At 37.5% G+C, this 13,599-nt stretch overlaps 1 protein-coding gene across 2 annotated transcripts in view; it reads left to right on the top strand.

Moving 5' to 3' along the window:
- Window positions 1-13,599, top strand: part of LOC102110251 (sodium channel protein type 1 subunit alpha) — a 93,413-nt gene that overhangs the window by 30,110 nt on the left and 49,704 nt on the right. Inside the window, exons 4-8 of one of the 2 annotated variants that reach the window (XM_088059193.1) lie at window positions 5,335-5,455; window positions 9,770-9,857; window positions 10,652-10,780; window positions 11,501-11,592; window positions 12,510-12,782. In XM_088059193.1, coding sequence (XP_087915319.1) covers window positions 5,335-5,455; window positions 9,770-9,857; window positions 10,652-10,780; window positions 11,501-11,592; window positions 12,510-12,782 — 703 coding nt within the window. Of the gene's footprint in view, window positions 1-5,334; window positions 5,456-9,765; window positions 9,858-10,651; window positions 10,781-11,500; window positions 11,593-12,509; window positions 12,783-13,599 lie in introns of those variants that run through there. The other variant, XM_088059194.1, reaches the window with a different exon arrangement.

The raw sequence follows: 13,599 nt of genomic DNA, 5'->3' as shown, positions 1-13,599 counted from the left end.
TTATCTGCACACTAAATATGTGTGGTTGAAACACATACCCTCTGGAATTCTCTTCTTTCTACTGAAGTCCTCATATTTTCTCTATGCACGTGCTTTAATCTTCTACAGGATGGAAATAGAAACAGCCCTGTCAGTCTAAGACAAGGCAAAAATTTCTCAAATGCTTCAATTCTCTCTTTTTTTTTTCCTTCAGTAAGAGGAAAATAGATGTTCCTAAAAGAAAATTATCACCTATTTCAATTTTTCACCTGTAATTTTACTTTAAAATATCTAATTTCTAGATTTTATTATCTAGCTGTACGCAAATTCTGGAAATGCTTATGTATTGTTTCACTTGTATTTTGAAAATACTGGCAGCATTTGATGCTGCTGCAAGTCTCAGAAGGAGAAATAATTTGAGAAAAGCTTGAAGCAGAAGTGAACATCTCTAGGAAGACACATAGGAATGCTCCATGTATTTACTTCTATAATGTTCAACATTGCAATTTCTTCTTTACCCCTCTCTGTGAATCCCACCTTGTAAAGCTAAGAAGTCCATCAGTACACCTTCTCCAATGTGACAGTGTGACAACTGCTGCACAATCATTAGAGATGTTATGTTTCTCCCTGGTGAGGCATCTATCTGAAATGTCATGGATCTAATGAAAAACACCAGAATGAAGGAAAATATTTATTTGCAAAAAAAGGTTACGCCAGGTGTACAGGATTGCCAGATGCCACTGTTTCTTCATAGCTGCTTCATCTCTGCATAAACTACACCTGATTTGTTGACAGAAACTACCAGAATGTTTGGCTTCCAAACTTTCAAATAGGGACTAGCACTGGTCACTGGTGTTTATCTGGAAAAGCTGTATAAGAATTTTAAGAGTATTTTTTTTATTATGAGTTGGGGTCATGAATGAAGTCATCCATCATTTTCCTTATATGCAAATATTGTGTATCTCCTGCTTTTTTTTTTTCCCCCTATTCTTTGTTCCAAGATTGATCAAGCTCACTGTATTTTTCAGGCAGTGAATGTTTAAATGTCATTTAGAGTGTTTTATATTCCATCCAAACCTTTTAAACAAAAGGTTTGTGCATGCCATGATTTGATGCATTTTAATAGAGAATAAGACAGAAATAAATACATATTTTGAGCTGGTTTGAGAGCCCTAATTTGTGCCTGAGTTAGGCCTGAGATGAAAAGTTAAAATAAAAAATCTTTTAAGAGAAGAGAAACCAAATAGGTATAATAGTTTTATGGTTTTGTAAGTGTGCTTCTATACAAAACCTACAAAAAAAGAGAACATATCCATACTAAATACTAATCTGAAGTTGAAAGGAAAAGGAAAATATTGACAATTGCTGTTTAACAGTAGGAAAGCCCATTACAGCAGGTTTACACACTTGGTAGTATTTTTAATTTCCACTGTATCGCAGATAAAGCCTGAAAGCCAGCAGCTGTACCCTTGAAATATAATTATTTTATTGTAAAAAAATTGAATAATGTTCTCCTATACTTGTGATTTCATTATACTGAAATGCTGCTGACCATGGTGGCCAATAATGCTGGTCTTTAGAACTGGGAAGCAAAAGGGTTGCAATGCTCTTTTTTCTTTCTTTCTTTTTTTTTTTTTTAATCCAAAATTGATTAAAAGTGAATGGGAAGTTCACTTGTGTTTTGTGTTCCACTTCTGTGTAAGTGCAAATCTGTGTGCTCCCTGTATAATAGTGCCTGCCTGTCCATGCTCAAGCTGCCATCACAAAGGATCAACGATGTTCACTTCATTGTCTAGAGAGAAAAGATCAGCTGGAATCCCCTAAGAGCCTGACCTGTGGGCATGAATCAAAATCTGGTCTCTGGGGTTTCATACTTTAAGGGCTGGCTCTTCTCCTCTGAACCAAGGCTGCTACATTAAAGAGGAGGGAGAGAATAGGTGGAACTAAGAGGGTAAAATTTCACTTTCCTCCTGCTTTGATAGACATATAGCATTTTTATTGCCACTCCATGCCCTGCCTCTTGCCAGAAGGATCTGAATTATAGCTGTGAGCAAAGATGCCTCCTTTTCTCCTAGCATTTGATGATATCAGTCCCTAATCTGATCAAATCACTAACTCCTGGGTTCCCCAGATGTGTCTTGGGTTGCAAAAAACCCAAAAAGATTCCGTAAAATTGCTTCATTTTATTACACCAGGAAAGGTGAACACACGCCATTTTGGATATTTTCATAGTTGTGAAATAAATAAGTTATAGCAAAGCAAAAAAGTTAAGGACTTGCTGGAAAACGTTGTTTCAAAAGATAACCACAAACCCAAGAGATGGAAACTTCTCATATGCCATGAGTCTCCTGTCCTAGCTGCTGCAGGAGCTTTTCCAGACAAGCTGAGGACCCAGCTCAATGTATCTGTTCCTGTCTTTCAGAAGGTGGAAATGCAATGGGGTAGCACACAGTGCACTGACTCTAGCCTTCCAGAAACTACATTTAAAGCTAACTAGGAAGGAGAGGAGAAATAAGGTTTGGGGAGCTCTTTATTCAGGTTTTCAGAGGCCTTATCTTTATTCAGTGTTGACTCCTCTCTTAGCTACATCTTCTCAAAACACTCCTCCTCCTAAGAATTCAGTTTCTGGCTTTATTTCAAATATGGCAGAAAATAGATTGGGTTTTAGGTTACAGATGAAAAAGCAGCAAATCAGGAACTTCCTTTCAGGGAACTCTGAATTTATATTCACACTCAAATACTTAGAGTGTGAGTTGGTTTTGTGCCTTTATAAAAATGAATAAAACATAAGGCCTGAAATTTATACATAATCCTTCATATACAAGCACTTGACTTCCAATTTGTTTAGAACTTATCTAGCTTTTCTTAGTGTATGTCTGCTTTGTCCTGACAGCTTTGGGTACAATACTTCATGTTCATCCACACTGCCTACATATTGGCTTGCATCTGGGTTGAGAGTGGAGTGAGATATAGCAGGCATAGCAGGGAGCTTACATAGGGCTTTTGCATATTTGCATTTGCACAGCTCTTAACTGTATTTTTTAATGAAAATTCTCCTTCAGAAATAAGGTACAGTTTTAATTCATGTTTAAGGCTCGAAGTTAGAGGACCAACAAAGTCATTCTGAAAGCTCGAGTCACAAAGATGCTTTGAGTGAAAAATTAAAACTGAGGTAGGGAATTTATGTCTTGTTGGTTCTGCTTATGCAGGGCAGCAGAAAGTAGAACAGCTAAAATAGCAGCAGCTTCCAACTGAAACTGGAACTGTGCCAGCATGCTGTTATTTTCCATAAGGCATGTTAGAAAATAGATGTATGTTTAATATGCTTGTGTTCAAAGATTTTTTAAAAAATGTAGGTTGGCTAAATGAAGGTGCAGTAATCTTAGATACAGAGTTAGTAGGAAGTGTGATTTTTAATGCATTTTTTCAACTATCTCATAACTACAAAAAAGAGCATGAGTTGGAGGCGTCTGAGATGTGAGTCCCGGGGGCTGGGGACAGACCTGGCAGAGGAAATTCACCTTCCCCCTTGGGGTGTGAGGCTTTAAAACATTGTGCCAAAAAGTAATTTGTCTGGTTGGTTGCTTCAGTAGCTGAATTGAAAGCTCCATGTAAGGTCAGGTCATCTGCAGGCTGTTACCTGTAAGCCTGAACTGGATGTGTGATTTGGCAACATTAGCTCAGGCTGTCCTCAGCTTCACATGCAGTTTCTCCATTTCTCTGTGGAAGTGGGAAATCATATACATATCTTATACATTCCTACACATCTTGAGTTTGTACTGCAGACAGTGTAAAGTCTGCCTGGTTGTGTCTCTTACTCCTAAGGGGTTTGGTCTGTAGGAGTTGTTCCGTGTACAGCTGTGACAGAGGGACAGCTCAGGGAAGAAGCTCCTGGGACTAGAGCAGCTTTTCCTCCCATCTCCACATCTCTCTCCACTTCCTGTGTGCTTCTAGACATTCTTGTCTATACTTCATGGTCCATGCATTCTAAATTTTCCAAATCTCTGCAGACTGAAGCATTCTTGAACCTCCTTGGCATATTTTCCCTGTCTACCAGCCTTCCTGGAAACAGTCATGTAGTTCACTGCTTACAGTCTTGAAGTGATGCTTGATGTCATGGACATCAGATGAAGCCAACATACCCTTTCCCACACTTCCACTGGAATTCTAGTTTACAGCTCATTTCATCAGCAACTTAACAAAAGTTAGGGACGCTTTCTCATAGCTTATGTGCAAAAGATACAGCTCTGACAATGGAAAAAAACAAAAAAGAAAAAAAATCAATTTTAGACATTTCCCTTTAATTTAATTTGAATTTAGGTTATGATTCTTGCATCGGCCCTTCCACTGGATGCAGATTTCTTGTGGGCTACTGAACCTTCCTTCCTTCCTTCTGCACTGTTTTTCATTCTTTACTGGTTGATCTTGCAGTTGAAGAGCACCTTAGTGGCACAAAAGAACCAGGCAGCCCACATTTTGTGTGCTGTAGTGTTAGGGCAGACACAGCCACCGTGGCCTGCACTGGGAGCAAAGCAGTGCTTGCAGGGTTTGCTTTCATACTGTTTATCTTTGGCTCATGGATTTATTTGAGACATTTAACCTACAGAGTCTTCTACAATTCTCTGAAGTAAAGCTAGCATGCCTGCAAGTTTCTCTAAATTTGATTAGCTTCATAGATATTAAAGGTTAAATTTTAAAAGTATGTATTTTTTGGGAAATTTTCACACCTGGAAACCACAGCTGTGCAGGAGGATCTTTTGGGATTGTCTCTCATTCTACTCCAGTAAGATATATTCAGATGGAAACCTACCTAAATATGGCTGTATATGTATATCTGCTGTTTCCCTCCCTCTTTAGCATAAAAACCCAAAAATTAAACAAGTGGATAGTTTATTAAATCAGTTTCCAGAAGGATTTCTAGTTAGTAAGACTAATATGTCAATAAAGTCCACAGGTAGGGTGGAAAGGAATGGGGGGGATGCACCACCACATCCTGCTTGTGCTATTTCAAACAGGGAAAGTTTTCTGGGGGAAAACATAAATAAAATTATAATTTCAGCCAATGATTTATGTATCTTTATTTACAAGAAGCACATGAAAAGGAATATTGCTTTACTGAGTTTATTTAATGAAGAAATAAAACAAAAACATTAATTGAATTAATTGCATTTTTGTATATCAGATCAATCAGGTAAGTACTGGAAAAAATTATTATTTTAAAAATTATTTGTGCTTTTTGTGTATTAACTGTTCAAAAAGTTACAATTTTAGTGAGTGCTTAGTTGTAACAGTTTTTAAATGAGAATCTATAGTGAATAAACACTGATAAAATGTCTTTTCTCTCTCTTTTTCCAGACCTTTATAGTATTGAATAAAGGGAAGGCAATCTTCCGATTCAGTGCCACCTCTGCCCTGTACATTTTAACACCCTTCAACCCTCTTAGAAAAATAGCTATTAAAATTTTGGTACATTCATATCCTTTTTTAGTGGTTGTTCAAAATGAAATTAAGAAAACATACAATGATTTCATCCTGAATAAAGGTTCAGGGTCCTATCCTGAAGACCAGCTTTCCAGTGTGCTGCAGCAGTGTGCCTGAAGCCTGGCTCGTGCACGCTGATTCTCGCATTCCCAACCCGCCCAATTGCACCATAAGCCTCTGCCAAATGTAATCCATTGCCAGAAAGCATAGGCAGCATTCCTGCAGGCGGTTTGCAAAGCATCTGTACATGCAGATGGTGGACAGATTGGGGACCATAACTGATGGGATGGTGCACAAGGTAAAGTTTTACACTGACATGGGGGATTGATGCCTGATGGTAGTAACAGGTTGATGGGAATTTCTAGTGGGTAAAGTTTTGGTGCTGTTGGTTTTTTTGCAGAACCTCAGGACTGGGAAATGTAGTTACCAAATGAAAATTTCAGTGTGACATTAAGACTTATAACATTGAGCAAGTAGTGAAAGGCAGAAGCCTTATTAATAGATGCTGCTGGCAGAATTTTCTAGGTCTTTGGAAAAAGTAAGAAACAAAGATGATAGTTGCTGGCTCAGAGCACCCTTTCTTCTGAGCTCCTGGGAAGTTAAAGCAGTGGAAGAATGGGAAGGTGTCAGGCTGGAGGGGAGTTAGGGAGCATTTGGGGACAGTACTAAGGAAGCTGACAGAGACCTACAGACAAGGTGGTGGTGACGGTGAGAAAACACAGCCAAATACTGTCAGATTGCAGGCTTCAATGAGTGCTCATCCATTCACATGACACTGGTTTACAATTCCTTCCAACATTGCATCTGGCTGAGTTGTGGGTAATGCTTTTCACTAGCATATTGGTTACTGAGTTTGGTCTTGGTTTTAAGTTTCTCTTAACTGTCTTCAAAGAGTATCCAGCTGGTCTTGACAAAAGTAAGAACAAAAGAAACTCCAATAGACAATGTGTGATTTCAGTATTTTTCCTTCCATCAATGAACTGATTGTGTAATTTAACTCTATTATAGGAAGAGGTTTTCTTTCAGTATATGAACTGATTTCTTTTTACAACCAGCTAACTACTGCAGGAGCTAATTTTATCTTAGATATAGGCATAGGATTGCTTTTATTAAAGTGTTTTAACTAAGAACCATTAAATATGTTCCTTTTTACAGTTCAAATCTCAACTGCTTATACAAGGTTAGATACCTACTAAAAAGGATGAGGGGTAAAATTGATTACTATTTTTAATAATCCTCTGATTTTTATGGATAAACTCTATTTTCTCCACATTTTGTGGCAGGTGTTTGGCATTTTGGCCTTTGTAACAGAAATGTCCCTTTCACTTTCAGCGTGAAAGGCAAGCATTGAGCACAATGAAACTGGAACATTGGTTGGAAAACCTTCATCTGTCTGTCTTACAACTTCTCTGAATCTCTGTATTGGGTGCTCTGATCACATGTGCCCAGACACGTGAGGATCTGATGTTGCTGCCCTGCAGAGAAGCCGAGTGTGTCTTTCCAGTGCTCACAGACTTTCCCTGCAATTATTCTCACTGCCAGTACCTATTGTAATACTGGATACAGAAACTGGTAACAGCATGAATTTCTCTCTGCTGACTCATCTCCTGGTAGTCTGCTTTTATTTTTCCTCCTTTTTGCCTGCCTGACTTGACTTGAAGTAGAACATGGAGCTGAGGAGGCAGCATGGGAGTGATGGGAGATGGCCAGGCAATTAATAGGAAAGAATGAAAAGGTGAGAATAAGTAGTATTTAGTAGTCAAAAAAAGAGAGGTGGCAGTGGCTGGAGCTGTAGAATGTTAGAGATTTCTGTTAGAAAGAATGGGGGAGGTGCTTTAGAGAAAATGTCTAAGTCCTCCTGTGAAAATCTTTGGAAGCTTAAATTACAGTATTCCTCAGTGTGGCCTGACTGCCAGAAGGTATCTGTGCAGCCAGCTGGCAATATTTGTTTTTTTCGCAATTGTTTCATCTTCCACCAATCCACACAGGTGATAAGAGACTTCAGCTTCTCCTGTAATTGAGTAGCTTGAGGCTGTGTGGTACCTCTGCATGCCTATATGGGAAGAACATGAAAAAGGCAGTACATCTCCATGAAGAAGTCATCACAGATCAGATTGGTTTTGCCTATGTGTATAGTTGAATTGTTATAGAACATAAAGTAGTAAATTAAGGGAATATTGAGCTTGTAAATCAATCACTCAAAATGTGGGAGAGGACAGAAGAGACGTACAGACATTGAATGTGTCAGTTACATTTGAGATTCCCGTAAGAGAAATGGTCAGAGTCTATATTTCTAAGTATTTTATCCCTTAACGAGCATCTGCTCCCTTTCAGAGTCAACAGCACTTTGGTGGCTTTTGGCTCCCAGATGTGCCAAGTTTTGTAAGGAGTGAGCAATGTGCAAGGACCTAGCTGTGGAACCAAGAGCTGAAAGCACACAAGGCACTGCACAGGGTACAACCTCAGCTCTCCAAAGAGCACATGGCACTTCTCTAACTCTTTCATAAGATGACTAAAACTGCAGCCAAGCATCTCCAACTTGGATTCCAAAATGGAGTCTCTATATTTAAAGGAATTTCCTAATTAAATTAAAACAGGCTCTTTAGACCTGTCTGTAGACTGTGATGACAAACACTGTGAGGCATTCTAATAATTTATTCTAAGACACTGAAAGATTTTTACTCTACAGAGCTTGTATGGAAACATGATCTTCAAAACTAGCTAAGTCACTGAAATATACCAAAATATCCACTGCTGAATCAGGCATCTAGGCAAAGGGCATACACCTGTCTGTGGGATTCAGGCAGCTAATTCCTCCCTTGTGATTGGAATGTTTATTGAAAAAATATGCTAAAGTTTGAATTTTTCAGCTGCTGTAAGCAAAGATCTTAATGATCGCGGCAATTTTCGGACACATTTAGATTGCAGTGCTGCTGCTGTTACTCCTCCTTCACCTAGAATGAATGGTTGGGTTCTTTGGGTTTCATGGTGGTGGTTGATTGGTTTAGTTTGGTTTTTGTTTAATTTTGGTTCTTGTGATGGTATAAAAATATACCCAAAACAACCAAATGCTGCTTGATTAAAAAAAAAAAAAAAAAAAGAAAAAGAAAAAAAATCCATCCTGGGCTCTCAAGTTTAGCTGTAAACATCTTTCTTTAGTTTAAACTATTTTCTTTGCCAGCTATGGTGATGAAAGTACTTTTAAGTAATACATAATTTAGAGAGATGACTAGAGGAAAAATAAGTTAACCATTTGGTATAAATTGTAGCAGTGCTTATTTTTTGCTGCCATCATGTGGCCATTTTGAGTCAGGTTTTTGTCTAGTTTGGTTACTTTAGTATTTCCAAGTGTTTGAATTGGGATTATTGCCGCAAAAAGGGAAGAACTGCACTGTCTGAAGAGGCAGTGATCTGGTGGACAAAGAATATCACATTGAATGTCATGAAGCCTAGAACCAGCCCCTCTGAGCTGTTAGTCTGGCTTTCATAGTACCGGAGTACCTAAATGGTCCTTGCTGGAACATCAAATAAAAATTAATTTCATTCTAATCTTCACCAGTTTTCTGTGTGTTTCAAGCAATTGATGCAACTATTGAAGCATTTTCAAATTATAACATTAGTAGAAACAGGTGCACTGCTTTTGTTGGGTATTGAGAGAGACCAAAAGTAATACAGGAAAACGGTTCATGTTAATCTGTGAGCTCTCTATGGATTTCTCTTTCACTGATTGAAGGATGTACTATTAAGCTGGAGTTAGAGAAACATGGAAAGCACTCACTTCAGCAATTAGAAACAGTTTTCTGTGTTTTATTCTGTGTTTTCAACAGCCTGGCTGGGCTGGGTACGGGATTGGCACTGACTCAGCTCAGCTCTGACTCTGGGTAAATAGCAGAATCTTCTTTTCCCTTGCATATGCAATCTCTTGATTTTAGTTTCAAGCCTGTAGAAGTGAAAGACTAACACTTACTCAGTCATGCCAGGTACTTCAGGCAAACTGTATACTCCTGCAAGTTATTTTGTCTTTGCCTGTTGCTCATCTCATGTTACCTCGCAGCGTGTGAGAGCCATCTCCTTTCAGTACCAGCTGAAAACAAAACATGAGGACACCAGCAAAGCAACATCAGTGTCAACAAATCGAGACCAATATTAAAGTCTACTAATGTGAAAAATTTGAGATTAAGCAAAGCATATGTCAGTGTTCACCAAAGTCTAAGAGTTCTGTGTAAGTGGCAAGTTTTACTGTACTTCAGCCGTGGCTGATGTGATACTGTGTGAATAGCTACTGTGTTTTCCTTAACTGTACCTACATTATTCAGCATGCTTATCATGTGCACTATTTTGACCAACTGCGTATTTATGACCATGAGTAACCCTCCAGACTGGACAAAGAATGTAGAGTAAGTTGCACATTATTTCAATATATCTTTATCTATTCCTCTAGGAGTTACCATGTCAGTAACTGCAGTGCATGGTGTGCTAGCAGGGGCTAACATGAGGCACTATGCTTATTTCCTCTCTGAACTATGTAGAAATGTTGAATAATTACTTGAATCTCATTCTAGTAGCACAATTGGGTAGAAAAAACATGAAAATAGTTTGCAGACAGTATTGTACTGAGATTCCACCAGTTTTCTCCATGGTTTAGAACCTACCCAGTGTTTTTAGCCTTCCTTACACCATTGAATTAGTAGCAGAACCATGGGCTATCATATGTTCATCTGTTAAGAGAAGCATACAAGCAAAAATATTACTAAAGTGAGAATGAGAATTCAGTGCTGCTTGCATCCTTCCCTCTTTAGAGCCAATACCAGATGTTTTACATGTTAGTGACTCACACAATATCCAAAAACTTATGCTCACAGCTTTCTCACTTCACAGTAAAGGACCTAGTACTGCATACTGTTAAACTGAATCTCACCTATAAATTTTAATATGTTATTTATTTTACGGATTTATTTATTTTTATTTATGTCCCAGATCAGGACTGATGTACTTCAACAGCACAACTAATGCATGTAAACACACAAGTATTTCTGATTAATATAATGCATTTTAGAAGAAATTGCTTATTTAGTGTATTTCTTCTCCAGCTGTGAAATAAGAAACCCTTTTATGTTATCATCATATTTTTGTCAGAATACCAAAGCAAAATATTCTACCTCTTTTGATTAAATTTCCCTATATTTTTCAGGTATACGTTCACTGGCATTTACACATTTGAGTCACTAATAAAAATCATTGCAAGGGGCTTTTGCTTAGAAGATTTTACTTTTCTTCGAGATCCATGGAACTGGCTTGATTTCACTGTCATTACCTTTGCGTAAGTTCTTGTTTTTTGCTTTTTCCTGGAAAGAGAAGGGCAAAAAGGGCATGAAATTAGTATCGATGCATACCAATTTTGTTAAATAGAAAATGGAAATTCTTTTATGGACTTACTTTTGTCTCAAACAATTTTCACATTCAAAAACGCATATTTTGATGTAAACATAAATACTGCAGAAGCCATTAGTACAGTTAGTATTAGAGAGGCTAATTTCATGTCCTGCTTTTTTTTTTTTTTTCTGAGCAGAAAAGGAACTTCCCTTTGACTTCATTCTCCAAACTTACCAATCTAGTCTAGATAAATTTTAGGCTTTCAAAGTAAAGTCAGTGCGATTCACTTCAGAGACATTTAATTTAGCTGAAGGCTCTGAAAGTATATTAATGCAAGGCAAACTGCAGTGAAAGGTAAACCTCTGACTGTTGCTATTTAAGTTTTTGCTAAAAACGCCAAAGCGGTCTTGATGAAAGACCCAAGTAAGTAGCATAAACTTTGCCTAAATTCTGAATAACTGTGATTTAATCCTACAGGTATGTAACAGAATTTGTAAACCTAGGCAATGTTTCAGCTCTTCGAACTTTCAGAGTATTGAGAGCTTTGAAAACTATTTCTGTAATTCCAGGTAAGAAGTAACTGGTGTAAGGTGTTAGGCCCCTTTTACCTCCCAACTGTTCCTTTTTATCCTGTCATTGTGTTTGTGTGTGAACTCCCCTATTACAGATATGTGACAGAGTTTGTGGACCTGGGCAATGTCTCAGCGTTGAGAACATTCAGAGTTCTCCGAGCTTTGAAAACAATATCAGTCATCCCAGGTGAGAGCGAGGTTAAACACTGAGGCTGACTTTAACTCACTGAAACAGAATTCATATTTTTTAAATATAAGTCTTATTTCTTTCCACAAAAAAAGCAGGAATCAGAAGATATCAGAATTCACTGAAATCTCTGATTCATTGCTTTTGAAAATGAGCACTTTCCTTTTGAAATCAGCCTTTGAGTTTAACAGATTCTTGCATGAGACATTGCAGTACACAGTGTGTGTGGTTTGCATCGTACGATGTCAAGCTTTCTTCTCCACATCCAATGAATATTAGTAACCCTGAAGTTTTCTTACCCATGTGTATCCTACCTACATGGTTATGTGGTATTTGTTGTGAATATTTGTGCCTAAAAAATAAATCTGTTTGAAATGTTGACTTACTAAGAAGGTGAAGGAATAAGATAATAAAGAATAGCATGGGTGTTGCATGGGGGATTTATTATCTTAAAAAGCTACAATTTTCCAAACCATTTCCAGTTTTATAGCATTAAATTTGAATCCTATTTATTGTTGAACAGGCTTTTTACTATGGTCTTCTAAATCTAGTATGTTATAAAACTGATAGTAGTAAAGGTTTGGAGCAAGATGTATTGACAAATAAAAAGAAAGAAGATGTTTATGTGAGATCAATGTACAGCATGAACAAAAAATAGTTGCTTGTTTTATCATTACAACAAGTTGTTTTGAAATATATGCAATTCATTCCATTCACAGTTTCAAGTGGACATAAATTTCAGCTATTTATTCATTTTCACAAGTGAAAAAGCTCTTCACAAAAATGTTGTTTCACAGACATTACAATCATGTATTTGGGCTTCTGCATGAAATCTATAACTTTATTGGGAGACATTGTCATTTTTGTGCTTTGAAAAAGTTTCCAACGTCAGAATAAAAACTCCTTTCCCTTTGCAGGCCTGAAGACTATAGTGGGAGCCCTGATTCAGTCTGTGAAGAAGCTCTCGGATGTGATGATCCTGACTGTGTTTTGTCTGAGTGTATTTGCACTGATAGGGCTGCAGCTGTTCATGGGCAACCTGAGGAATAAATGCCTGCAGTGGCCTCCAGAAAATTTTACTTTGGAAACAAATATTACTTCCCAGCTAAACAGCACCATAGGTGAAAATGGTACATTGGTTAATTCAACAGTGACTCCGTTTGACTGGAAGGGGTACATTGAAGATGAAAGTAAGTATTGTCTGCAGAATTCTCACTGAAGTGGTTTTTGGCTGACCCAGTTCTTAGAAGGAAGGAGGGGAAGGGACAATACAGTTTGTTAAAATGGAACAGGAGAAATATTTTCTCCCTCGTGCACCTGCTCTAAAGGCCTGCATGGAAGAGAGAACAAGTCTTGCTACTTGGTATAGCTCTTTTTCTCAGCTCCATCTGCCAAAATCACATCTCCCCTGAGACAGAAAGGTGTCTTAAAATTACTTAAGTCTTAAACATTTTCCATTCTGTTATCCACAGCAAGATGAGCAGCATCATGCTATGCCCTTTCTGGCAGACATCAGAGACTTCTGATATGCAGTGAGAAGTCCAGTGATGAAGTCCTCAGTAATTTCACCTTCCATTTATTATTATTATTATTATTATCATTATTATCATCATCATCATTATTATTCTTATTAATATTAATATTAATGTTAATATTAATATTAATATTAATATTAAGGGGCATTGAGGTCTAACAGATTTTTCTGCTAAAATTAATGCTTATTGTTCTTATAAACTGCAGCATGATCATAAAAAATATTCCTTATCGTTAATCAGTTTCTGAAGTATTTAGAGACTATTCTTGTGTTTTCATGCCCTGTTCTGTCCGCTTTCAGTCTTCTTGTATGCTAAACAACACAGGTTGTTAACCATTTTCTTCTACAATGTATTTTCTTAATGTTGATCTCTCATTTGGATCCTTTCTTTTTCATAATCATGCTTCTTAAAGTGCAGGACCCACATATAGGCATTTCTACTCTACATAGGATGTACTAAGTAAGAAAGAAGT

This window comes from Pseudopodoces humilis, chromosome 8 (genome assembly GCF_049639895.1).
Source record: "Pseudopodoces humilis isolate 2021_Gansu_Grassland_sample_001 chromosome 8, ASM4963989v1, whole genome shotgun sequence".
Taxonomy (NCBI): Eukaryota; Metazoa; Chordata; class Aves; order Passeriformes; family Paridae; genus Pseudopodoces; species Pseudopodoces humilis.
Note: the sequence above shows the minus strand (reverse complement) of the source record. Positions and strands in the feature narration are given on the sequence as shown.